Below are 25990 nucleotides of genomic sequence, written 5' to 3'. Positions count from 1 at the left end.
ACCCTAACCCACCTTCATCGACCTTAATCTACTCTAACCCTCCTTAATGCACTGTAATCCTCCTTAATCAACCCTAATGCTCCCTCATTCATTTTAATCCACGATAATCGTCCTTAATTCATCTTAATCCGCCCGAATCCACGTTCATTTACCTTAGTCCACCGTAATCCTCAATCCACCCTAATCCTCCTTCATTCACTTTAATTCACTAGCCCACCATAATCCTCCTTAATGCGCATTAATCCTTCTTAATCCACCCTTATCCATCTTCATGCACTTTAATCCACCCTAATCCACTATAATCGTCCTTAATGCACCTCAATGGACCTTCACCCACCCTAATTCACCTTCATCAACCTTAATCCAACCTAGTCCTCCGTTATGCACCTTCATAAACTTTAATCTACCTTAATCCTCCCTAATACACCCGAATTCATCTTAATCCAATCACCAATCAATCATTACTTTGCTAATCATTAATCATCTCTTAACGCGGCTGCACATGCTTTAGTTCGCTTCCCGCCTTCCTTCGGTCACGTGATATTTTCTGTAGCTCACAACGGGACCTTAAAACAGAGGTCTAAGGCATTCGCTTAATAAGCCACACAAAGGGATGTGTCACAAGCAATACTAGATCAGACGCATGAAGTAAAGCATCTGATCATGTGGCAGAAAAATTGTCTGGAGTATAGAACTCGCGTCAAAGCTCCCTTTACATCGGTATACCCAGTTCATACGGCTTTAAGAAAAGAACAACCTCCTCATAAACGTTGCCTCCAGCATTATCGATGCTATTATTAGCATTTATCAAAATTTTCAACCCCACTGGGGCGCGCAACTGGCCCAAAATAACACGCCTCCATAGAATCCTGCGGCCCGTTCGCGGGAGCCCACGAGGAAAAGCGCGCCGTGCGCAACCGGTGGGCGAGCAGAATCGAGGAGGAAAGCGCCGTGAGGAGGAGAGTGTCGCTACTTTCAAATTATCAAGGGGTTTTAAGCAAAGTGCGACAGCAGCGCCACGAGATATGCGAGGATCGGTGGTGGATCCACGCAGTCACGGGATTTTGAAAGCTCTATGGCTCTATTCTCGACAAGCTGGCAAGCTTCGGCTTCCGCGGTACTAGCCCACGGGCCGCCCTGCTTCTAGCTTCGATCCACCCGCTACCTTGTGGGTGCCCTGGAGGTACTGCGCCGCTTGCTTTGCTATAACCTCAGGTGCTCGCCCAGCTGAGGCCTCCGTTTGTCAGTTACATGTGCCCTCTTGGAGCAGTGCTTGTGAAAAATCCAATCTATCGTCGCTACGAAAAAAGCGATCCGCGACTTATGCAACACCAGTCAGAACCTTGCCTCTTAAGACACAGTGACTACCAAATGGGGCGTCCGTGCCCACTGCCTCACCGCGCGGGCAGCCAGCGGCAGAGGGTAAACAAACTCGACCGCACTCCGCAATGCCGGCATGTCTACGGAACAAACGCATACAACACACGCTAAGAATGATTCTCCGTAGTTCCTAGGCAGAGTCATATAAGCAATTTCTTTCTCCAGGTATAAGCGAGGAGCAAAAGTCCCTAGATTTTCTCGCGCGCGTCCGCTCTTACTTGCGCCTGCGCACAAACGACTTGCGATCCCTCAAATGAACGTCTCGTTGTTGCACTGTACCCATAGCAGTTTTACTATGCACATAGCTTCCGAGATTTGCGCGGCGACCAGCCGGAACGCGCACATTTTGGGGGCCATGCAACAGATCATTGAATACCTTAACAGGGAGAGTGTAAGAGTGGGGTTGAAGATTAATATGCAGAAGACAAAAATAATGATGAATAGCCGGGCAAGGGAACAAGAGTTCAAGATCAACAGTCAGCCTCTAGAATCTGTGAAGGAGTACGTTTACCTAGGTCAATTAATCACAGGAAACCCTGCACTCTTAGGCAAAGTTACACCCTTTGGCTTGCCCCTTCTGCCACACAACAATAATCGTTATCTGCCTCGATGCGTTTCCTTTCTTTAACGCTGCGAACCCGGAACTTTCCAGTAACGGACGGCACGCGCGTTATCAGCATAGAACAGTTTACACCCTTTGGAGTGCCCCTTCTGATAACGCGCGTGCCGTCCGTTACTGGAAAGTTCCGTGTTCGCAGCGTTAAAGAAAGGAAACGCATCGAGGCAGATAACGATTATTGTTGTGTGGCAGAAGGGGCAAGCCAAAGGGTGTAACTTTGCCTAAGAGTGTGATCATGAGAAGGAAATTCATAAAAGAATAAAAATGGGTTTGATCGCATACAACATACATTGTCAGCTCTTGACTGGAAGCTTACCGTTATCATTGAAAAGGAAGGTGTACAATCAGTGCATTTTACCAGTGCTGACATATGGGGCAGATACTTGGAGACTGACAAAGAAACTTAAGGACCACGCAAAGAGCGATGGAACGAAGATTTCTAGGCATAATGTTAAGAAACAGAAAGAGAGCTGTTTGGATCGGAGAGAAAACGGGTATAGACGATATTCTAATTGACATCAAGAGAGAAAAATGGAGCTGGGCAGGTCATGTAATGCACCGGTAAGATAACCGTTAATGGGTACCGAGAGAAGGGAAACACAGTCGAGGACGGCACAAGACTAGGGGGAGCGATGAAATTAGGAAATTTGCCGACGCTAGTTGGCATCGGTTGGCGCAGGACAGGCGTAATGTAATGTCGTGTACATAAAGTGGATATAAAACCATTGATAAAACTGGCTGGTTCTGATGATGATACTATGCTTTTGGTTGAGTGCGCCGGACGCGATTTTCAAAGCCGGAAGACGTCATGGACGTCGGGTTTTGGGCACCACTTATTAAGTACTCGCTGTACTTGGATGCCACCAGCGATACGCGCTTAATTCAGCTGGCAACTCTGCTTGTTTGCGCTGCGTGAGAATTTGTTCATTCGACGGTCGGTTGAAAATCACTGTAAAACTGTGATGCTACATTGTTCGTCGTTGAAAACCCACCACAAGAGCTAATTAAATGACTGCCATGGACGGGAACGAAGTCACACAAAAAATCCGGGTAAGCCTCATGTCTGCTTTACTTCGACCGGTGGGGGTTTTTGCGCGTTTGGACGCCAGCTTGTAATCGCGGCTGTCCTAGTTGCTCGCTTGGCGAAACATTTAGCACCGACAACTCATTCGCATGCTAGTGCTGAACATATAAAAAACAGTTGCCACGTTCACTTGCGCGGAGCTGACGTTGAAAAGGCGGCGGCCCTTGCAACTCTCCCAGAATTAGTGCCTACCGCTGAGCTTACCACGCATATAGAACGTCCAACGGCGGCTTCACTGGGTCATCGGTAACTTCGAACAAAACTGCTGTTTGGGATTTGTGCGAATCTCACATGTGCTTGGATTTTCTGAATTTGTTATTTGTGATCCTTCAATCTCTACTAAAAGTGGCCTTAAGAGACGTTTGGTGCCCGTCTGCGCCTGCTGATGCCGCAAGTTTCGTGGAGTCCGTCTTGTTCGCTCGAGGTGAAATACATCCTGTAATGCCGACGTTAGCAGCTGCGTAGCACGGATCGACGAGCAATATGAGCTTCAGTAGATCTTTGCTCGTTCAGAGTCTGTACTTATGCAAACCTTGGGCTTTTGTTTGACCATCTCGAACTCGAAGGTGGCCATTGAAAGTGAACGATTGCGTCGAGTATGGATTTTAAATCACGATGTGCTTGCCTGTTCGAGCGACCCATATGACAATGCGAGTCGCTGTTCTAACAGGGTACAAAATACCCCATTTTTACAGCCGTTTATCATTTGTTTGTGCCGTGAAAAATTGTAGAGAAGGAATGCATGCAAAATTAAGGTCAATCGCAACTGTTTTATTGCAACGGCCGTCAGCGTGTTAGAAAAGGATGCTTCTTACTAATGTCATATCCTGCGAGAGTTCTCGCATCATCCTAAACTGTCAACATTCTGAAGCTTTTTTTGTGTGTCTGTGACCAACGTCTAGCTGCCACACAACAGTAATGATTGTGGGCAGTGGCTCATTTGCTAACAAGTTACGCATTGTTTAATACATAGCAGACGACGCCACCAAGGTGAAACCCTGATCATACACATATCTCACTGTTCGCATTTGGGACCAAGAAATAGTGTGTAACGCATGACAGAAGGGTATAGGTATTCATCGTGTTATTTAATGCTAAACTACACCTCGCACTTTTATTTAACGAGCTATGTTGTGTTTATCACATGAAACTCGTCGCATATCAGTACCTATTAACAATGGAACCTACAGAGCAACACAGTTCTGTGACCAGTGGCCAAAGCACACCACCTGTGCTCATAACCAAAACATGGTGTCAGGTACTGGAATCATAATGGTGTTATGATCATACGTGATGATGTAACCCTATGTCAATGAGTTGTAATGTATTAAGCAGTCAATTCATTGCAAACATTGCAGACCAAAAAGAAAAGGAACTGCACTGCAAAACACGCACAGTAGGATTTCTGTGAATCTTCTGCAGCATTTCCTGCTGTATATGAAACAGAGAGCATAGGGATGAATGGAGTGCTGTCAATGCATGTTGCGCACCATCATTAATGCTGCCATGCTTTAGAATGCGTCACACATGCCCTCGACCTCCAGCATACCTGAGGAGTGTAAGAAATTCAAATAAATTATTGCGTTTTACATGCCAAAACTACGATCTGGTAATGAGGCACACCGCAGTGGAGGGCTACAGATTAATTTCGACCAGCTGGATTCCTTTAACATGCACTGAAATTCAAGTACACGCACAGTTTTGCATTTTGTCCCCATCAAAATGCGGTGGCCTTGGCCAGGGTCGAACATGCAACCTTAAGTTCAGAAGTGCAATGCCATAGCCACTGGGCTATCAGGGTGGGTCTCCTAGAGTAGACACCTGGTCCCCATCTTTAGTATGCCGTCTCAGACTGCCCGAGGTTAGGGTGACCACCTGGCCGATTTTCCAATGGCACAACTGGTTTCTCCCTCACTGTGCCAGCAGGCAGATCAACCCCCCCCCCCCCCCCTCCACACCAGCACACCATTTGCCAGTTTTCCGGTTCTTCCCAAATGAGCATGTTACAAACTACAACACACACAGAAATGTGTACTAGTCAACTGCATTACCTTGACCAGCAACAGGTCGTGGTAAGTCAGGTGTGTACTCGGGGACAACAAGTTGAGGAGACTTGGCATGCTTTCATTCAAGCCAAAGTCTGCCAGATTAAAGCTAGGACCGTCGTCCTGCTTGTTGGATGCTGAGAAGGCTGAAGCTGGTCAAATATCTGTATGCAACTGTGCTTATGCCTAGTGTAGTAGAGAAAGAGCGAAGCGGCACGCAGAGTGAAGTGGAACAAGTGACTTGGCACTGACTTTGGGCTGCAGAGTCTGTTTGCCACATTTTTCTTTCTGTTTTATTTAAAATTGTTTCTCTGTTATGCAAATTGAAGTGTCTGATTCCTGGCAGGAGTTGCAGAATAATATACCTAAAGCAACCACTTTTCCGACATGGTAAAAAAGGAAATCGCCGAGGGTCTCCTTAAAATACTCTAGGGATACAGTCCTCCTAGGTTTGGGCAAACGCAAGGTTCATAAGCTTCCTTGAAATCCTTGAAAACCCTTGGATTTGGAAAAGGAGATTCAAGGGCCTCTAAAGCTCCTTGAAAATAAATTTACTGCATGAATTCCTTGAATACTGGGGTTGTAGGCAACTTTGGACATTCATATACATGGACACTGTCTATCGGGTAACTATCCTAGCTATTTTCTTCCGTGACTGTCGTGCTAAGCGATGTAATTTGGTGTGCCCACAGCCACCGATGGCAGGCCCTCATAATTACCATTTTCATCGTGGAGCTAGATGAATCCAGATCAAATGACCAAGCCATGCCACTTTTATTTGTAGTTTTGCTATTTGGTTCACACAGCAGCCATCGTGGCTGCATTTTCGAGCCTTAAATTGTAGGAATGCCGTGTAGAAAGGGAGTTTCAGCCATTGGGCTTTAACAGGAAGAGTATCTTTGACTGAAGTTGGGCTCTACTAATGATTGTGCTAGAAGGCAGTCGACATCATTACTATGGGAAAGTCAACTTCAAAAAGCCACCTGAAGAGCTCGAAGCTTCTGTTCAGTTTACAAGCTGCTTAGCTGCAAGAAATTGCGCGTAAGAAAGAGATTTAACTTTTTTACCAGTGTTTTTGTGTGAATAAGGCTTGTTTTCCCCTTCTTGAATTTGGCCTTGGGCATCTTAGAATTGACCTTGAATTTTGAGTAGAATGTGCTGTGCAACCCTGCAAACAACACTATTAGTTCATTTATTCATTTTACCTGTGATGGCTCTCATTTGCAGTAGGAGCTTGTTGATTTGATGCCAGAGTGTTGTAATCATCGGTAGCTAAGTAGTAAATAAGTACTACATGTCTGTGCTAAACAAATGACCACAAATGGAATGCACACAACAGGGCAGGTGCTACCATCTCTGTGTATTTATTTTGTGTTTTGCACAAGAATCTTACTGTCATACATCAACCACCCCAAGAACATGTTCTTTCATGGGTGTTTGCTTTATGTGAAAGTTGTTTAAATTGCTGTGTCGTACCTTTGAGTTTTTCACCTAATATTGCTTCAGCTGTACTTGGCTGTAGACTGGCTAGAAAGCAAAGATTCTTAAAAAGTAAATAAATAAATAAATAAATAAGAAAATGGTTGAAAAACAAGAAGGAAACCTTGAGGAAGGTCTTCTGCATGTAATTGATGTGCCATTTCTCTTGTGACTTTCGCCTTGAGCTTAGTGAGTGTGTGAGTAGTGATAGTGGACATGATTCAGCTCATATGACATTATGGGATTGTCATGTCGTAAGAAGCCAACAAACAAATACACCAAGGACAACATAGGGGAAATTACTTGCACTTGCTAAGTGAATTAAAGAAATGATTAATTCATGGAATTAATGGTCCTTGGTGTCTTTGTTGGCTTCTTATGATATTAATAAAAACCAGGCCCCTCGGTTATCCCCCTTTCTTCTCGTTCATTATGGGATGATCGACATTTCAGAGCCACAGGCAAATTCCTTCTTCACAGCTGTTCACAGTTGTCTTGCTTCTTACTGCTCTCTTTTTTTATCTCCTCCCAGGCTGCCATCAAGACAAAGCTGATGGAGCTGGGCGCCTATGTCGGTAAGCCAGCCGGAGCTGCTTAACTTATGAAGTACATCTTCAGTCTGCAATATGGGAGACCGAGCTAGGACAGTTTTCAGTGGAAACGTGCTGCAATGCTTGAAGTCAGAAAAAAAAAAAAAGGGAATCACAATGTGACACTTTTACACTCATAAGGGCCTTAAACCTCTGGAGGATGAACCTTTATTTTGAGGCAGACCACTTTTTAGTGGTCATAATCATGCGAAAATATTTTTTTACAGAAGAAGTGGTACTGTATTTGGTCGCATGACGCTTGCATCCCCTCATTGGCCCTCATAAATGTTTTTTTTTTTTTGGCAGAAGATCGGCAGAAGATCGACTGCTTGTTCCGGTGTCAGTGCTGATGTCGACTGGTTGAGACATAGTCACCTTATTTATTTGTTTAGGGGCTCTGGGTTCAGCTAGTGTCTGCATATAAACGGCCTTTCTAGTATCTGCTTTTGTAAAACCTGTGCTCTTATTATAAAGATAAAATGCTGCTTCGGAGTAATCTTTTGTTTGACTTTACAGTGGCTGGCACGAAATCCGTGATCTACATCCACTTCATTTTTTTTAGCACCTAGAACATTCTGGTGGAAAATCTTTACCACTGAATTATTGCACTGCCCCACTTTGCGTCAATTTTCTGCAAAAAACAAAGTTTGAGCATTATGTGAGTAAATACAGTAGTAAAGTTTTGCCATTTTGAATTGAGTTAAGCTGGGTTCTTGCTCATAGTAGTGATGGGTTCATGATATCTGTTTCTTATGCGCTTTTCGCATGAAATGAAGAACATTCGTGTGAATCCAGCCCAAAAGTGATAACAACCACACAAGAGGCATAAATGCCTTCATGATGAATTGAAGCAAGTGAAGCCAAAAGCAGATGCCGATAGTGACTGGCAGTCACACTGGCTGCTTCACCAATAATAAAAGTTAATTCTGTGTTTCACGGCTGTGCTAGAAGAAATCTAAAGGTAGTGCTGTTGTCTTTTAGATTTTAGGTCTCCACCTTACACTGTGCTCGTTAATGCTGTCAACTATAATTTAGTTGAGCTTACATGAACCGATCAATTGGCAGCCAAGATGAGTCAGCTTCTCATGGCATGATAGAGTTCTTGCAGTTTTAACTTCTGATTTCTTTTTGTGTTTTTGCTCTATTAATTTCTAACATCAGCATAGTTGGTAGAATTAGCCGTACAATATCCCTTGCTAATTTCTTTGGCAATTTCTAGAATGTCTTGCCTCACCTTTTTACAATTGCTGTTAACTTTTCTTTGTGTCTGAAGTATTCTGCGAATCTCTCTTTCATCTGAGGTGGAACTTGCACAAACATTGTGTAAATGATATTCTTAATACACTTCTATGCACAAGCCCAAATTATTCTAGCGTTTCTGAATATATGTAATCATTGAATTACAGTTATCGTATTATTACATACTGTATAGCATTGCTAATCATCCTGTGCTTATTTTGAAATGCCATCCAGTCTGCTACACATGCTCCTGCAAGCTGTGACATGCAATATAGCAGTCCTGACATGTTTTCAGATGACGAGCTGCCCGACTACATCATGGTCATGATTGCCAACAAGAAGACGAAGGAGCAGATGACGCAAGACCTGTCGCTATTCCTTGGTGATAGCACTGTCAACTTCACATCGTGGTATGTTTGTCTAAGTAGTCTGTTCTGATTGTATGGCCCCAGTCATTGTCTTGTTTGAGCAGCGTATGTTGGCAATTGGTTTGGAAGCTTGAATAAGCTTGAATTGTCAAGTCGAAGTACATCTAATTGTTTCCTTCTCATCGTGGCATTGGCAGTGCTTGAACAAAGTGCACCAACAGGCTTCGTGCTGAAAGAGGGGACACTCTTCTGCTCTTTGCTGTCGTCTGCTAACACTTGTCTACGCTCGGTTGCATGCATAGCTGGCAATGCTACAAAGGCCAGAGTTCACTGCTAGCATTCATGACAAAAAGATAGTGTACCACATTTTATAGAAAGGTATTTGTCATGTAATTTTAGGTAACATTGGGTCTTATACTTTCTTTTACCTCGCGAAATATAACACACTTGCACAGTGGGCATTGCAGCTCCGAGCCTATTAACCACCAAGCCAGTGGAGTTGCACATTTCTGCAACCAGCGGCCATAGCGCTCTGCTTTTGCCTTCGACCGCAATGTAGTACAGGTGAACCTCAATGTACTGAACGTGGGTGTAACGATTTATTGGTTATGTTTAATGACTGCTGAAATTATTGTAAGAAGTACATGCACATTACTCACTTAGGGCGAATCTGATGGAACGTGCAATGGATATACCGAATTTCTTGGCACCAGAGGACAAGGGCTTCGAGAGCATGTGCTTGGCTTTTTCGCAGCACACTGGCATTTTGCAGTGATGCGGAGAGCTCTTGCGACTGGTTGCCAGGGTTTTTACATATGTGCCTACAGAGTCCCTAGAGTGTAGGAGCGTGAAAGGTGGACGGCGTGGCCTAGTTGCCATTTCTCATTTCTTCTGGTTGCCTATGTGCACATTTGTGTGCTGAATGTGCACATTTGTGTTTACTGGTCAGCAGGTTGTCAGTGTTGTGTGCTGTTACCACAGCAGAAAATGTGAAAAAGATGGGACTAAACTGACATATGCAACGAAACTATTCAGCATATTGAAGGAGGAGAAAAGAAGTCTGCCGTTGCTGAAGCCTTTAATATTGCCTACAGCACATTAAAGGGAAGCTGAAACGGTTTTCAATTTCTATGAATTGCTGGGATTGGGAAGAACAGACCTAATGATTTACGGTTCTTAAATTTTTTTTTTCGTTTTGTTAATATAACGGGCGGAAATCGCTTTCTAAATCACCCGCGCGGACACGCCCCCATCGCTTCCCGGAGCGCCGGGTGAGGACGTTGGCAGAGGAGAGAACCGGCGAGAGTGACGTCATGGGCGGAGACCGAGCCAACCGAGCTGCGGACCGGCGTGCTGACATGTGCAGGCATACCTCTTTCCGTCCTGCGCTTTAGGGCCGATTTACGCTCGAGCCGCCCATCGCCGCAAGCCGCACCGCACGCTTGCGGTCGCGCGAAAAATTGCACGTATCCAGCACTTGTGCACAAATTACCATTTACACTGTGTGCACAGTGCATACCTTACACATTTTAAACCGAAATTTGTGCACAAGTGTTTGATACGTGCTATGTTTCGCGCGACCGCACGCGTGCGGTGCGGCTTGCGGCGATGGGCGGCTCGAGCGTAAATCGGCCCTTACTGAACGACGCTACGAGAGATCTGCCGCCGCCGCCGCCGCCGCCGCTCACGTTTGTTTTGCGATTTTCGTAAACTGTTCTTTCCTTCTGTGCTGCGTGAGTGCCTACAGCCAAGGGCGCCCAACATGCCCTCGTTCTGTGCAGCATTCGGCTGCGCGAACACAGGCGGGCGAGACGATGTGGTGTTTCACAAATTCCCGAAGGAAAAGAAGCTTGCAGCGCAGTGGGTATGTGCGGTGAGGAGAGATAAGTTTGTGCCGACGAAATCAACTGTGCTGTGCTCGGACCATTTCCGCGACAGTGACTATCATCGGAGCTTGACAACGATGTGGGCAATCGGTATTCCAATTAAATCGGCGCGACTGAAGCCCGAACAACTTCAAGTACACAGCTTGGCAGAATTCGACGGTTCTTCTTTCCCAACTTTTTCCATACTAGCCAGACAAACTGGCGGTATGCTGCATACCTCAACTGCCTGTAAAAAAAAATTGCTTTTGCATCACTCTTTTTCCATTGGCCATATCATTTTCACACCTGTGTGTAAACTTCTTGCCTTGTCCAGCCGGTTCGACTCCTTTCTGGGCAAGTGCCACTTCCAGTACTGCCATGCTGAGGCACACAGTCCTGAATTGTCTTGAACTTGTTACGCACTGCGTGCGCTTCTGTTTTTTCCTAATCTCTTGCACCTCCTGGCAGCACAAGCAGTTCTCTTCATCTTCCATCAATACGCAGCACATGCAGGTGCACCTAGTTTAATGAAAGCGTGATTAGGCCCACATTGATGCACTGGAGAAATACGAACATTTGCAGCCATTAACGTCTGGTAACACAGTTTTAGCGTAGCCGGATAGCCTTACGACAAATGCGAAAACGCGTTATTGCTAGCGTTGCTATACTCCGTTTCATACATCAGGTGCAACGCTGTGGAGGCTTGAGATACTTCTTGCAGTGGCTGCGTTCGCACTTAGAAAAAGTTCGGTGTTTCTTGACCCGATTTTTCAGAAAGCTTTCCATATATAAGCTCAGTTCGGAATGAAAAAAAAAAGAATTTACCCATAGAAACCATCCGTGTACTTATACGGCTGCTAACACGTTCTTTAATAAAAAATTTATTTTCGGTATTTTTAATTGCAGCCCGTCGCGGCAGCTTCACGTGCATGCTCGCGCGAGCAAACGCCGCTGGCACGCTGTGAAGCATAGACGGAAACGCGCGCAGTAATAAATTTTGGTGACCGGACTTCGAGCGTAGCTTCCACAGCGATGCACCTGAGGTATCAAATGGAGTGTAGGCTTGCCTAGTGACATTCGACGTACGGTTCAGTTATCGTGTTTACCACCCGGCGGAGCTAAAACTGCCTAATATCTTTATGTCAACACTAGCATGGAGCACGCATACCGATTCTTGATCGAGCCACACTCGCAAAGTCGTCGAACCATAGTATGAATATTGCACATATAATACCTCTGGTCATCTCTGGATGTGTATGATAAGCAACTTCCATTACTGTACCTCACAGCACTGCATGTGCGCGCTTTGAAACGCGGCACTTATGTTCGCGATCGTGTATCAACGCTGAAAAAACCACGGGACTTTAGACAAGCAGCGGCAAGGTGCTTGACATCGCGGAATTGCACCCGTGTAAATCTAATGAGAAGTTAGTGCTTCGGCATTCTTCCAGCAGCATGTTCCCAGTGACACTTTAGCGCATTTTTTTCTCCCGTCATTGCAACGTGCAGCTACATAAAAAAAACAAAAAAAAAAAAAAACATGCGTACCAGCTAAGATTTCCAGCGCGCGAGAAGGTGCACACATCGCTCTCGCTGTTGGCACACTCAATCGTTGACTCTGTTGCCGCCATCGTTTTCCGTATCGGCTGTGGGTTCAAACATGTACGGGGACAATACAAGCTGTCGGAGACAGAGAGAACGTTCCATCTTGCAACTCAGCTATGAAGCCAGAACAGCAGAACCGCGTGCTACCAGAGAGAAAGGAATGGTGCTACGCTCTGTAACGGAGACATGCGGCGGCGCCAACCGGCGACTACCGCCAACGACGTCACAGCGGCCCCGACCAATCACGGGCAACAGCGGCGTTCGCGCGATGCCCTGAGGCGCTGGTGCGCGTTTTCTTGGAAAAACAGCCGCTTGCGTTTGTTTCCGCCCTTTTTGAACCAGATATTCATGTTCAGGGGACTCAAAACTGTAGAATGCCGCAGAGAACTCATTTTTTTCGAAAAGTGTTTCAGCTTCCCTTTAAGCCCTCTTCTAAAGTCAAAGAAGGAGTTTAAGGAGAAAGGTTAAAACTAGTACAGTCAAACCCTGTTAATATGTACCCGCTTAATGTGTAATTGCAGTTTAAACATAGTCACGAAGATTCCCCCACCTAGCCCCCATTGAACCCCATGTATTGGCTGACCGCTTAAGCTGTAGTCGCTCAGTGTCCACCAGATGGTTAGTGCGTACTATTTCCTTTCTTGTTCTACACGCACAGGCACAAAATTGGCAAAATATTATGTGTGCAGACGTTCGATTCTTGAGTTGCGACACCCGGACGACAGCCGACAGCGATAGTAACGTTTAAACATGGCCACCATGACGTAGTCTCTGCTCTTACAGCTGTTGCCATTTGCAGCGCACAGAAGCACGGCCTTCGACATTCGCTTCCCGTAACGCGAAGAAGCTGCCGGTAGGGGTGCGAATTCGCTGTCACCGTCGAACCCAATCCAATTCGAGTAGCAACCATGCAGAAGCACATTTTTTTTAAAATGCATAGGCATTTCTATGCTTAGCCAGTGAGATAAATGTCCCTCTGTCCGTCTGTCCCAAAAGACGACCGTTTTCAATATAAAGCCCACAGCAGCAAGTGACTGTACCTCCACGTTGCCTGTGGCTACAGCGCTAACGAGGTGGCGACGACACAGTGCTCATGAAGCTCTTGGCACAAGATGCACCCTGCCCCTTTCGCAGAGCACTTTCAAGATGTGGGCCTGCGTGTCTTTCTTCAGCGCACAGCGGCAGAAATGCAGCGTGTGGAGCTATTAACAGTCGGCGCTCTCTGTCCACAACGCAGATTGTTTTCAAGATGCGGTCCGTGCGGCCATACATACACCTCGCCTATACACAGCCGCCGTCGGTGTATGTTTGATCACACTTCATAATGGTTCGACGCGGATGGATAGGGTGCTAATGAGTGATAACGGATTATAATGATAGGAGCGTCATCAGCACACTGGGTGCCGCCACCTACAGTACTTTGCTTGCGTTATCAATGCACCTTGCGCCGCCATATGCTCTGGTTCGTGTCACCACAGCTGGGTCGTTTGTTTGTACTGGCCGGATCAAGTTTCATAACATTGATAGTGACACCGGGCTGCATGGAGATGAGCAAGTGGCACAATGCGTACGCATACCTAGACAACCCCCAGAGAAGTTTCTGCGTGAATTTTTTTTCTTCATTCGGCCAGTGTGTTTGCGGCCGTGGTGTTGTTGTGGTGTTCAATGGTCTTTGCTGCGGCATGTCCTGTTTATGTTATCAAGAACTCGACGTTGTTACATCAGTGGAGTCCTCGGATAGCAACGTTGTCGCCGCCGTCACACCTCGCCTATCTTCAAGCGAAAGTGATGACAGCAATGACGATGTGGAAGTTGACGACGGCCCTTCATTATCTGATGCGGCACATGCTTTGAGCGTCATGCGAGCTTTCGCAGAGAAGTGGGGCCTCATGGACAAACTCGCTTGCAGCCTTACCGAGTTTGAAGATGTTGCGGCAAGGCCACCATGGCGGCAAGTGAAGATCGCCGATTTTTTGCTGCCTAACCACAAATAAAGCCTGTCGGAGTGTATGTATTTGAGAGCATCGTGATGCAGTTCTTTTCTGGCCGGTAAGCAGCTTCTAAACTGGCATTGGCGGTTAATTCGTACATAGTTTAGTGCGTATCTGAATGTTGTTGCCAGCTGACTACGTATAAACGAGGTTTGACTGTATTGCAACATACAGTGCGTTCGGCTGGCCACATTCAAAGACGGGGTAAAAATGTGCACAAGTGGTTCATCAAATGTCTGGACTCGCAATATTTCATTGTTGCAGCAGAAAACATTGCATTTATTCTTGATGAGAAAGATATCAGTGCCAGTGCGGGATGGCCATAATGCTTCAAGAACCACAACTATGTAGTATGAAGCACAGTCCTAGGAGAAAGCGAGTCTGCCAATCTCGAAGCAATGGATAAGTTACAGAAACAAGAGTGCTTTCAGATTCATGCCAAGTATGAATCGAGGGACATTTTCAATAGAGATGAAACAGGCTTCCGTCAAATGCTGCCATGACAAACTCTTGACACCCATGGACAGAAACGTCACAGTGGCAAGTAGAACAAAACCCGGATCACTGTCCCATTGCCACAAATAATATAGATGGCACAACGAAGGAAAGTGTAAGACAGCAAAATGCATTAAAAGGCTGCTGTACCTTCCAGTTAAGCAGAAATTTGTGGATGACACGTGAACTGTTTGTGAAATGGTTGAGTGACTGGGATGGTGAGTTTGGAAATCAGTACCGCATTGGTTACTTTTGTAGCTGAATTTATTAACTACTCACCATGATGTCATCTTGAATGCCATTAGTCCATGTTTTGAGAACAAAGAGACCATATTTGACAAGTGAATATTTTTTTCTCTCTGTTTCTGACTCTTCAGTCCTTGCAACAGGTGCTCAAATCCTGCCACAATGAAATTGATAGAACTTGTAAAGAATGTTTCGTTGTCGTGGAACTGTCTAGGTGTGAAAGTTACAAGTAACCACGAAACGTGGCGTATAGTGGTGCAGAAAAGTTTTCATTCCGAAAGTCTAGTGATGTGACCTGGCTTTCGCATTCTGTCAGGCAAGCTGTTCTGATGTCATCGAGATGCTGTATTATAAGCATCTACTACAAGAGGTGGCACTAAAATGGACTACACTTTACTGCAGCTACTTCATCGTCCGGCGGAGCAAAATCGCCATTAACCTGCATGTAACTTTGTCATTGCTCATTTCTTCATGAACGATGATGTAGGAGTTGGCCTCCGTGATCACAGGAATGCTGGTACAGCAATTGCATGGCTACGACTTCTCTGGCTTTCTTAATCACAAATGTCTTGGGAATGCCAGCAACTACGTGTGTGCGAATGCTTGAATATCAGTGAACCAAATTGAATACCTACTATTTCATTTCTAGCATTTTCAGTATATTGGGCATAGAGACTCATGCAGTGGCACATGTTGCATGCGCTGTGGAGCCCTTCATGCTTGATGCTGCCCAAGCAAGCCTTTCACTTTGTTTCGGGTGCAAAAGGAGCACTGAGTTCAGCGCGTACAAGCCGTCACGGTTTACGTGGTAGCGGACTTTGTCACTGCAAGCAATTCTCGAGATCGGACTGTCACGGGGATCACAACATGCCATTGTCTGGGGCCACCTATGTCGGTACATGGTTCGTCAGCATCGTTAGGGCCTATCGAAATGATAACGAACGTGATGCCCGGACAGTGTGAACAGCAACAAGAGGAGAACTTTGTAAAGTGCGAAAGCTTGTGCGAAGATCGTGTTGGATGTGTGGCGACAAGCTCCACATTGCTTCGGTGGCCATCAGTCTAACCCGCACACATAAATCTTGGGACCGATCACTGATGAGCCACCCGTACGAACATATTAGCGGCAAGCATTCCATGACGGGTTGCAGCCTGTTAGCGTTGTGGGAACTTGCCACGACTCTCGAGATTTGCAATCTTTGATAGGGTGCAAATTATGTCGAACCTGACAACGAAACAGTGCGAATGGCACTTGCTCTTGGCCATAGGTGCCGGCTACGTGTGGCGCGGTTGGATGAGGCTAGCTGGATGAGGCTAGCTGTCCAAAAGCGCCCCGGGTGTTGCAAAATTTGATGTTGAAACCATCAATTGGCGCAGACATTACAATGTTAACCCTTTAAGGGTAAATTTTTTTCCGGCAAGTGCAACCCCGCCAGGGTCGAATTTTCTTATTACAGGTTTAAAATCTCCACACTGACATATCCCCAAAACATTTACCCCGATTTTTTTAGAGTGATCAGAGAGCGGCAAAAAAAAGAAAAATATTTTAGCTAAGTAAACATGCATTCTTTATTCATGAATAGACGAACTTGCATAAATACTTAAAATAAGAATAAAGGAGTAAATACAATGCAGTGGATATACAGTCAAACCTTGATATAACGAAGTTCTATATGCAGCGAAAAACTTTTAAATTCAACATTTTAAAGTTTCAGCATTAAATACAACTTCACAATTTCCCAGAGCATTCCTGGTGGAGAGTATCTTGTTAGTAGTAAGTGCTCATAAACAAATTGCAAGAAGGTTGGGCCATAATAGCGTGGTATGGAGTGCAAGCGTGTGCGGGGCAGATCGCGCCAAGAGTAATGCATCGGCGTTGCTTAGGGCATCGGAGGTTTTGCGTGTGTTGCTTCGTGCAGCGCCGTAAATCTTGGACACCATAGCTGACCGCACTTAGTGCTCGCAGCCGTCGCCCACAAATTAACAAGAAAAGCGCAGAAAGGTACAGATATTCATTCTGAGCAAAAAAATGGCTGTGGCTTAGCTAAGGTTAAGCCCAGGATGCGAAGCATACTAGCCTTTATTTTAGTTGTTGAACCACTGTTTAGCCTGGTGAACTGCTGTTGCTTGGCTATATTTGGTTCGGCTAGACGAAGAAACAACTCGTGCGTTACTCTGCTTTGCCTTCAAGAGTGGAACGCGACAGCGTTCCCGTCGACCCGCCAAGGGGTGTAAGACAATGGGCTACAGCGCAGCGACTACGCGCCCTGCATTGGACGCGGTGAGCGTCGAGCAACGCAGCGTTCGGCGCGGCAACGAAATGTGCGCCTGAGCAAGCTCGTTTCTAAGGCAACACCGCATTCACTAGAGGCGCTTTTGTACCGCTTTGAAGCATCGTACTCGTGGCTCAGTGGTAGCGTCTCTGTCTCACACTCCGGAGACCCTGGTTCGATTCCCACCCAGCCCATCTTGCAAGAGTTGAGCCAAAGCCACCTAGAAAAAGCGCAGCTGCTTATATACCGCCGCGACGCCGCGAGCGACGGCGCGAGTTGGAGCCCCGTTTCTCCTCTGTCGTGACGTCACGGTGTCACGTGGTATTGAAGGCAACACCGCCGCGCCTGAGGAGCTGGGTTGAACTCTAGTAATATGCTTCGCATAAAAATAAAATAAAAATAAAGTCAGTGTTTGCCAGAAGAGCAGAGCATTGATGGCAATAGCAAAAAGACAACCACACGAAGTAAGGTTCGTGGTTTTATCGGTATCATGCGCGCTCAGGTAAACATCTACAGATCTCACTCAATGACCACAAACTCGCAATCACAACGCAAGGGAGCACTTCGCACCTTGTCTCGTATACTTGAGATTATGCGACCACCAGCACTAGACATGCAGGAACAACAAGACGCGGGTTAAGGCACCAACATTTCGACTTGTCCTTTGCACTTGCAGGATATGCAAGTGCAAAGATATGGCGCCTGGCCCGCGCACTAGGAGGAGGAAGCAGATAAGCACGTGATCCTGCCACCCTCCAGCTCGTACTTGATCTTGTTACTTCACGTTCACTCCCTTCTCATCGCCCTTGCGCAGAAGAAATCATCAGCTGTCGTATTTGTCAGAGCGCCGCGAGTGACCGTGTGCCATGTTGCCTCTGCAAGTTGTTTACCAGTGCGACAGATGGCATAGCAGTGTTTCCTGCCTATCACATCACAGCGTGCACGCTTGGGTAGCTGTTTTTTGCTGCTAAAGCTTTTCCTGCAGAAGGACACTTGAAGTAACCGTTGCCTCGGCCGACGTTATTATGGCCCTTTGCTGTATTTACTAGCCATACAGGCTCCAAGGGTATGCTTGAAATGGCTGAAAACTTTGTTAAATCGAAACCCTGTCATGAAATTACATCATTAAATCACGAAAAAAGATACGCGGTTTTTAGTGCAGCTAAGATCGGGAAATAAAAATAGTTCCTTACATCAAGAATTTTGTTAAATCGAGATTTGTTATATCCAGGTTTGACTGTATTCCGATTCGGCACTTTGGCAGTATTCCATATCCGAGGAAATGCCTTTCGGCTCACTTGTAGCAGAACAACCAGTGTGCACGACCACAGCGTAATCGAACTGTGGATGTCAGCGCATGCAAAGAAAGCTCTATGGTTGTGCGCCCGTCAGAAAAACCAAAGAACTAACCGCAGCGTACGCGCGTTATGTACGAGCGATCAGTGACATGCCAGCACAATAAAGTCATGGAATGAAAACCAAAGAGACTACAGAGTGCAAATTCATTGTTCCACACAGCGTGGCAGCACTTGCACTTGCTGGATTACAAAAACTTTAAAAATTGGCATGCTTTTCAGACATACAAATGGCGCCGTAAATGTATGGCGTCAACCATTTGGGACTTGTTTGCGGAGCCGTACATTTAAGTCTTTGGCCCCCAAGGGGTTAAACCGGTAATACACTCGTCACAGACTTTCTTGTGGCGGTAATTTTGATGCATTGAGTTCTGTGGCACTCTGACGGGGAATAAGAAAATCTTTGTTGTGGCAGAGGTTTTGTCGACTTGGTATTCGTTAAGTGGGGATTCCACTGTACTTAAATACTACATGTGCTTGGACATGACAAAGTATGGTATCTGTCTGGACCATGAAAATTATCAAAAAAAGAGTTATTTGCAGGAGCATGCTTTGACATGAAAAGTGTTCAGAGGGTGGCTTTTTTGCAAATCTTTCAGGTTGCAGGGAGTGCTGGACCACCTCCAGGCTATTGCCACAGGTGAGATGAAGCTAGTTGTAGTGTCCAATCGTGTACAGGGAGCAGGCAGCATTAGCTGACTAGGCCACTTTGTCCATATCAACAATGCCCATCTGTGGTTAAACTGGCCACTTTCAGCAGACCAGTGCACATTTAGAAAGGGTGAAGGCAGAAGGATGAACAAGGATGGTGTTCTGTTCTCTCACAGAGGCTTATTTTCTATGTTCAATACGTGTATACTGGGTGCGCGAGGTATTTGAGGACACAACTTTGAATTGCCATAACATTCTCATTCTGTCTGTGGACCCTTAACTTCACACCACATCCTCTATCACCTTCCTGGAACATTTATTACAGGGTAGTAGCATTCAGTCTGGCACTGATGATGAACTCTGCTGCCTTGCACGCTGACCACAGGGACTTGGAAATCACCACCTTCTTAAAGGGTGCAAAATCAGTTGTTTTCTGGGTGAGACAAGAGTTTCGTTGCCAATTGTGATTTGTGACAAAGACAACTAAGCAAGTCAGATCTCATTCGGATGGTTGAATACCCCCGCAGGTGGGGGTCATGATGAGTGAGAACCTTGAAAAACCAATTACGGCCACCGAATATCAGCTTCAGGTAGCAGAATAAAAAAATCAAGCTTCCCGAGTACAATTTTATTAGGTGCCTTTCCTAGGTTATGGATTTCCTTGTGCCTACAGTGCCTGTGCCACCGAAGAATGTCTGGTTACAAAGTTCAACAACCTAATCACTCTAAGTAGGGCATCCTAGTTCCACTTATCTATACCTGTATGCCGCTATGTATGGCAGGCACCACTGAGAAAAAGAGTATCAGCCACACAATGATAAAAGCTTTCTAGAGCCTGAAATTGTGGAAAATAATGGAAACTAGTACAGTCGAACCCACTTATAATGATACTGGTTTTAACAATATTTTGGTTATAATAATGAGAAGCTGCTGCACTGTCAACTTTTGTATGTTTTCCTTGGTGAAATAACCTGCTTACTACAGTGCCCTGATGCCGCATTATCGGCTATAACGATGAAGTCTGGCTGCTGGGTGTTCGAGCCGAAACGTAGTGAAATGCAAAATCCTTCAAAAGAAAAAAAGAAAACGAGAAATTCGAGTCGCTGTGCGATGGGCCACTGCTGCAACAGCCGCCGCGCGCTCATTTTCCAGCCATCTCTGCACGGCTGTCTTCCATTGCTCTTACACCCCTCCGAACACGAATGGGTTGCACCCATAGCTCTACGCCGCCCCACCCTCTGAAATACGAATGGACTGCGCCAGCTGTGCTGCTTGCAGATTGCTTGCGTGTTACTCACTGGCTCCTCATTCAGCGCAGTTCTGCAAACAGCTTAATTGCTCGCGTTCTTTATTTGTTGCGTCGAAATCGTTCCTGGCCACACGGTTTCTCAACTTCATTTGACTAACAGTTAGCTTGACTCACCGCTGTAACTGAAGATGGCTGATGCGTCCGCTGATCATCAGCAATGCATGACATTGCCGGTGAAAAGAAAGCGCATGGCTATATATTTGGAAACTAAGTGCTTCTAACTGATCAGGCGATTGTCGCGAACGTGCTTGCATCAGATAGCGACGACGACTTAAGTGCTTCTAACTGATCAGGCGATTGTCGCGAACGTGCTTGCATCAGATAGCGACGGCGACGACAGCAGCCATGATGCGGTAGGGCAGGCTGCCTTAACATTGTCCTCACAGGAGGCCCGGCAGAGGATTCAGTCCCTCCAGAGCTTTGTTTTTGCAAGGAACCTTCCGCTGCACTATGTGGAGCACCTGGACGCTTTGGAGAAGGATGTCGGCAAGCTTCACGTGAAGCATGCAAGGCTGATGGACATAAGGTTTTCTCATGCTAGCCAGTGAGAAGTACGCGGCGAGATGCTTGTGGCAATCTCGCCTCAGTGTTTCTTCTGGATTTCTCAAGCTGACAGGCTACCACGGCAGCCTTCTCAAAATATTTAAAAGGCCCCTTTTGGGGCCGCCAAAGCAATGCCTCGGCAGTGCTCACGTATCGCTTGCCACCTGTGACCTCTCTTTGCAGCTGTTATAGCAGTGCCATTCTTTAATGCCGACAGCTGCGGCTTGTTACACATGATTGGAGTGCCCAGGAAGTAGTTAAGAGTGAACACAATTTGAAGCCGGATGGAGGAAGGTAGTGGGAGGGGCACTGGCCTCCCCACCATTACAGTTTTCTCACATCAGCTCTTTCATCCCCCTATTTTGATTTTTTCATGCAACCCGGTTATAACAATTATCGGTTATAACAATGACATTGTCGTGGCACTCGAATATTGTTATAAATGGGTTCGACTGTATACAAAATCTTGTTTGAAATATCAATGCAATTCCTGAAGTCATCATTATGTCCTTGAATACCTTGCTCACCCGATATGAATGGGTGCAACTTGCACTTGCACACTGGGATGCCTGCCTCAAGAAAACAATAAATGTTGAAAAGATCGCTAGCTTTAAACATTGAGACACTAAAGATTAAGAACACATTTGTCCATGCTGAAACTGCAGTGCTGCCATGCCAGTCCTGATGTGCTAATTTTTAGATATGTACTTTGACCCCTGTAGGAACATGGTATGCTGTCCATGTCTGTTCTTTTTGCCATATCGCTTTATGGATCAGTGCTGTTGTGCTGGAAGTAACGGATTACAAATACATATAACCTTATGTATGCATTACCCACCGTGGTTGCTTAGTGACTATGGTGTTGGGCTGCTAAGCACGAGGTTGTGGGATCGAATCCTGGCCACGGTGGCCTCATTTCGATGAGGGCTAAATGCGAAAACACACGATACTTAGATTTAGGTGCACTTTAAAGAAACCTAAGTGGTTAAAATTTCCAGAGTCCCCCACTACGGCGTGCCTCATAATCAGACCGGGGTTTTGGCACATACAACCCCATAATTAAATTTTTTTTGTATGCATTCTCTCAAAGGGTCTCTAAACCATCCTGAGCTCGAAAACTACTTGCTTAGTTGCCCGTGTGTACTCCTGCGCCATGTACATAAAGCCACATGAGTATTCCTAAATGTTGCAGTAACAGCAGAGTTACAGACGTTTTATGAATGAAAACATGGCCACCGCTGGTTCTCGCTCTCCTTCACTGGCCTCCCCACTCTCTTTCTCTCCTCTTGCCACATACACTCACCAACTCTACGCAGTGCAGCAAAAGCTACAGGTTGCGTTGGCTCACCAGAAGAAAGGCTGCTGCATTTGCTGCCCCTAACCACTCTCTGTGTGAAGCTGAGTAAATGGAAACTTCATAAGGTTCAGTAGCGCACAATGTTAGAGCCCCTCTCCATTCTCTGAACACACTGTGGCTCGTCATGTTGATTCGTTAGTTTGTCAACGACTGGCAAATTGACAGTTTTTACTCCTGGTTATGCCACCTGGAACACCCTGTTGACATTGCACCGTGCAAAGGATACACTGGAAATGCCAGAAAAGGAGCACAGGCTTATTTTTTTTTTAATTTGTGGCTTCCCGCGCAGTGTTGCCGTAATTTTTTTAAGTTTGTTTCTAAAGTAGGATGAAAAGGTTGCAAAACTTCACAAAGTTGCCAAAATTGTCGCTAAAACTAGATATGTGCGAATATTCGGTTCGAATCGGTTGATATTCTATTCTATCCGAAATACACTTTTACTGTTCGACATATGGCCATTCAAACCGCCGGAAATTGCTGTTGTCGGTTCATTAAGTCAGCTTCGCCGCAATACAGCGTGTTATGTGGCGAACCATACAGCATGCATTGATTACGAATGTATTGCAGTAAAGCATACTCGTGCAGTGAAGCATACCTAAAGTAAAAGGGTACGAGTTGGAGGATGCTAACTGTCCTAAAGCGCCTCGGGCATGGAAAAATTTGATGTTGAAATCATCGATTGGCGCGGACATTAAAATGTTAACCCTTTGAGGGTAAATTTCTTTTCCGGCATATGCACTGTGGGCACCATGTGGGGCCACTGCTGGTGCTTATGGCTACTCAACGCTGTACTCCCTCCTCTTGCATTTGGACAACACCAGCCACCAGTTGAAAACTTATGTGTCTCCTACTAATCTGGCTAAGTGCATAAAAGCACAATGGCAAACTGGGTTAAAAACCTGGCTTTAGAAGCAAGGAAAATTTCAACACCAAGGAGCCAAGGTATGTTAACAACAAAAGCATTTGAAAAGACTCTATCCATGTCGGCACTGTGGAAAGACTTTGATAAGCTCATCAACCAGCAGCAATGATTACTTGCTTGTGGCATAAATTTTCACTGCCACAAGGACAGGTTCAAAGATGAAATTTTGGGCCACAAAGGAGAACCATGTCAGTTGTGGGGTGAGCATGGTTCTCACTGTTGGTCTGACTTGCAAAGAGGTACCTGCCGATAGTGAGCGGCTCTTGTCAGTATGAACTGTGGCATTCAGGAAGTTGGTTGCTGCCCCCCAAACATGTTGAGTAGCTGTCGTTACTTGATGACAACATTAAATAACTGCAGTTGTGTTATTGTCCAGTTGACTTCCTTTAATTTGATCCCGATGGGACCAACAAAACTGGTCCAATTATATGGCGGGTTGAATTAAACAAAAGACAGAAAAAGTGCTGAAACATGCCGTTAATTCATTTGGCAGTATTTGCCTTTAAAGTTACCTTGAAAAATATGGCCATGTTATGCAGTGAAGCATACCAAGCGGGGGAAAAGTGCCACTGTTTTGGGATGCAGCACATTCCTTGATTCACATGCACATACGCCATCTCCAGTCACAGTATGAGCACCGAGACAACCTGATAAGTTTGCCTACTGCTCTTTAGAGTTTTTGAAAGACCTCTGCTCTTTTGTTAGCTTTAAACCTCCCCTTGACTTTTGGAGGTTTTCCTTTCCATCTTATTGCTTTCCTTTTCGCTAGATTTTTCAAAACACTAGTTTTTCTCTACTTCTTGGTACACCACATGTGCATGCGTGTAATTAAAAAATGCAAACTGGTTGTATGAGACCGAACTGGTTGTATGAGACCATTCGGTTTCATACAAGACACACATGGTGAGCAGAAAAAAGGCTCGAATTGTGACAGCATTGTCAGAAATGGCTCTGAATGGCTGCCAGTATGCTTAATAGGCGTCTAGGTGTTCATACGTTGACCGGAGATAGCGTGTGCTCGCATGTATAATTAGACGCTTATTATTTCCTGTGACAGTAGCACCTTTCCTTTCTTTATATGCTTCACCTCACTCACTTGTGTATACTTTACCGCAAAACATGGCTATATTGCGGCAAAGCTGACCAGCCAAGCTTGAATTTTCTGGTGAAGGCCAATTTTGAGATTGAAGTAATGGAAGTTCAGACACGCAGAAGTTTATGGGCCCCAGCCAGGACCTTAGGTTGGGATCGTATTACCCAAAAATTCAATTAACTGTAGTTAGAATTTTGCTGACCACAAAACAACATTTTCCTGTGCAACAAACTTATTTTTTTTGTACCTCTGGTTGGGGAGAAAAATAGCATTTTTACATAACCAATAGTATTTGTACTTGAAGACTATTTAGGGGTGGGACTCGTGTGCCAATCGCGCCATTTTGATACAAATGGAAATTCCTGCCCCAACCTGCGCCAAACACAAGATTGACCGACTCTGCACCATGCTATGCCACAACGGTTTTGGCATGTATGCTCCGGCAGTGGCCGCGAACAGCGAGTGGATTCATTCTCCCAAAAAGTGTGCAGCCATTCACATTCCGCACACCACGCGACAGCGCCTCCCGCACAGTTTATCGTAATTTTTGCGCTTTTTCCACTGGACTTTTCCGCGCTTCCAGTAAGTGGCCGGAACGCGTGCTGCTGTCTGAATGGCCAGGGCGGCTGTATTTAGAGTGTACTAGAATACTCTTGAGTGGGCGCAATGGCACGGCGATCCCTAGCTGAGGTGCAAAACAAGGAAAAGTAGGCTGACGGCACTGCGTGCAAACTAAATATTGGGGAGGCGCGTGCTGCAGAGTGTTGAGCAGGTGGGCGTCTCTGTCCCCAAGGCTGAGGTAATGTAAAACTATTTGAATCTGTTTTTATGCCTGTATGGGCGAGATCGGAGCCATTTTGTCCAATCATGAAGGGCTAATGGCGGATTGGAATAAAAAGTCAGTTTCGCGCGAAAGGCGAAGCATCTTAGTAGACAGCTATACGAAGTAAGGATAGTAGTTTTATCAGCCGTATAAACTTGTAAACATTCACTTACTAAATAAATTAACAAGTATGTTGTGACGCATGCACAAGCAACCATGAACACATTTCACTCAATGACTTTGGAAACTTGCTGTTAAAACGGTGGAGTGAGCAAGCGCGGCAGCAGCAGCAAATGAATTGACTTTCATGCTGCTTTGCTTCAGTGCGAACTAAGTGGCGAAAACACAGCACACACAATGCTATAAGCGCTCTCCACTCTGTCCCCATCCCAGATCACTTTCAAGGTAGGCTGCGCCATACGCAGCAGCTGCTGGAGTAGAACCACTCCCTCCCCTTACCCCTGGTCTGCGACAGAAGACATTGTGCTTCCTCCCCACTTCCTCCCTGTCGAATTACTTAAGAATGCTAACACTATAAAAATGTCAGGCTGTTTAGGGGCCCTTTAAAACTGGGCAAAGCCAGTGTCTGTGATTCAGTCTAGTGCAGGGTTGGTCAGACTATTCAACAGAGCCTCAGAAGAATCTGGTGTGTTAGGAG

General features: G+C 45.7%; 1 protein-coding gene across 2 annotated transcripts in view; it reads left to right on the top strand.

Annotated features, from left to right (window-relative positions):
- The first annotated feature begins 2804 nt into the window (after positions 1–2804).
- Positions 2805–25990, top strand: part of Nab2 (Nuclear polyadenosine RNA-binding 2) — a 156100-nt gene continuing 132914 nt past the window's right edge. Inside the window, exons 1-4 of one of the 2 annotated variants that reach the window (XM_050172740.3) lie at positions 2805–3049; positions 7140–7182; positions 8732–8846; positions 19234–19274. In XM_050172740.3, coding sequence (XP_050028697.1) covers positions 3008–3049; positions 7140–7182; positions 8732–8846; positions 19234–19274 — 241 coding nt within the window. In that variant the 5' untranslated portion in view covers positions 2805–3007. The remainder of the gene's footprint in view (positions 3050–7139; positions 7183–8731; positions 8847–19233; positions 19275–25990) is intronic. The other variant, XM_050172738.3, reaches the window with a different exon arrangement.

The sequence above is a fragment of the Dermacentor andersoni genome, chromosome 3 (genome assembly GCF_023375885.2).
Source record: "Dermacentor andersoni chromosome 3, qqDerAnde1_hic_scaffold, whole genome shotgun sequence".
In the NCBI taxonomy this organism is placed as follows: Eukaryota; Metazoa; Arthropoda; class Arachnida; order Ixodida; family Ixodidae; genus Dermacentor; species Dermacentor andersoni.
This window is presented reverse-complemented; position numbering and strand designations above follow the sequence as displayed.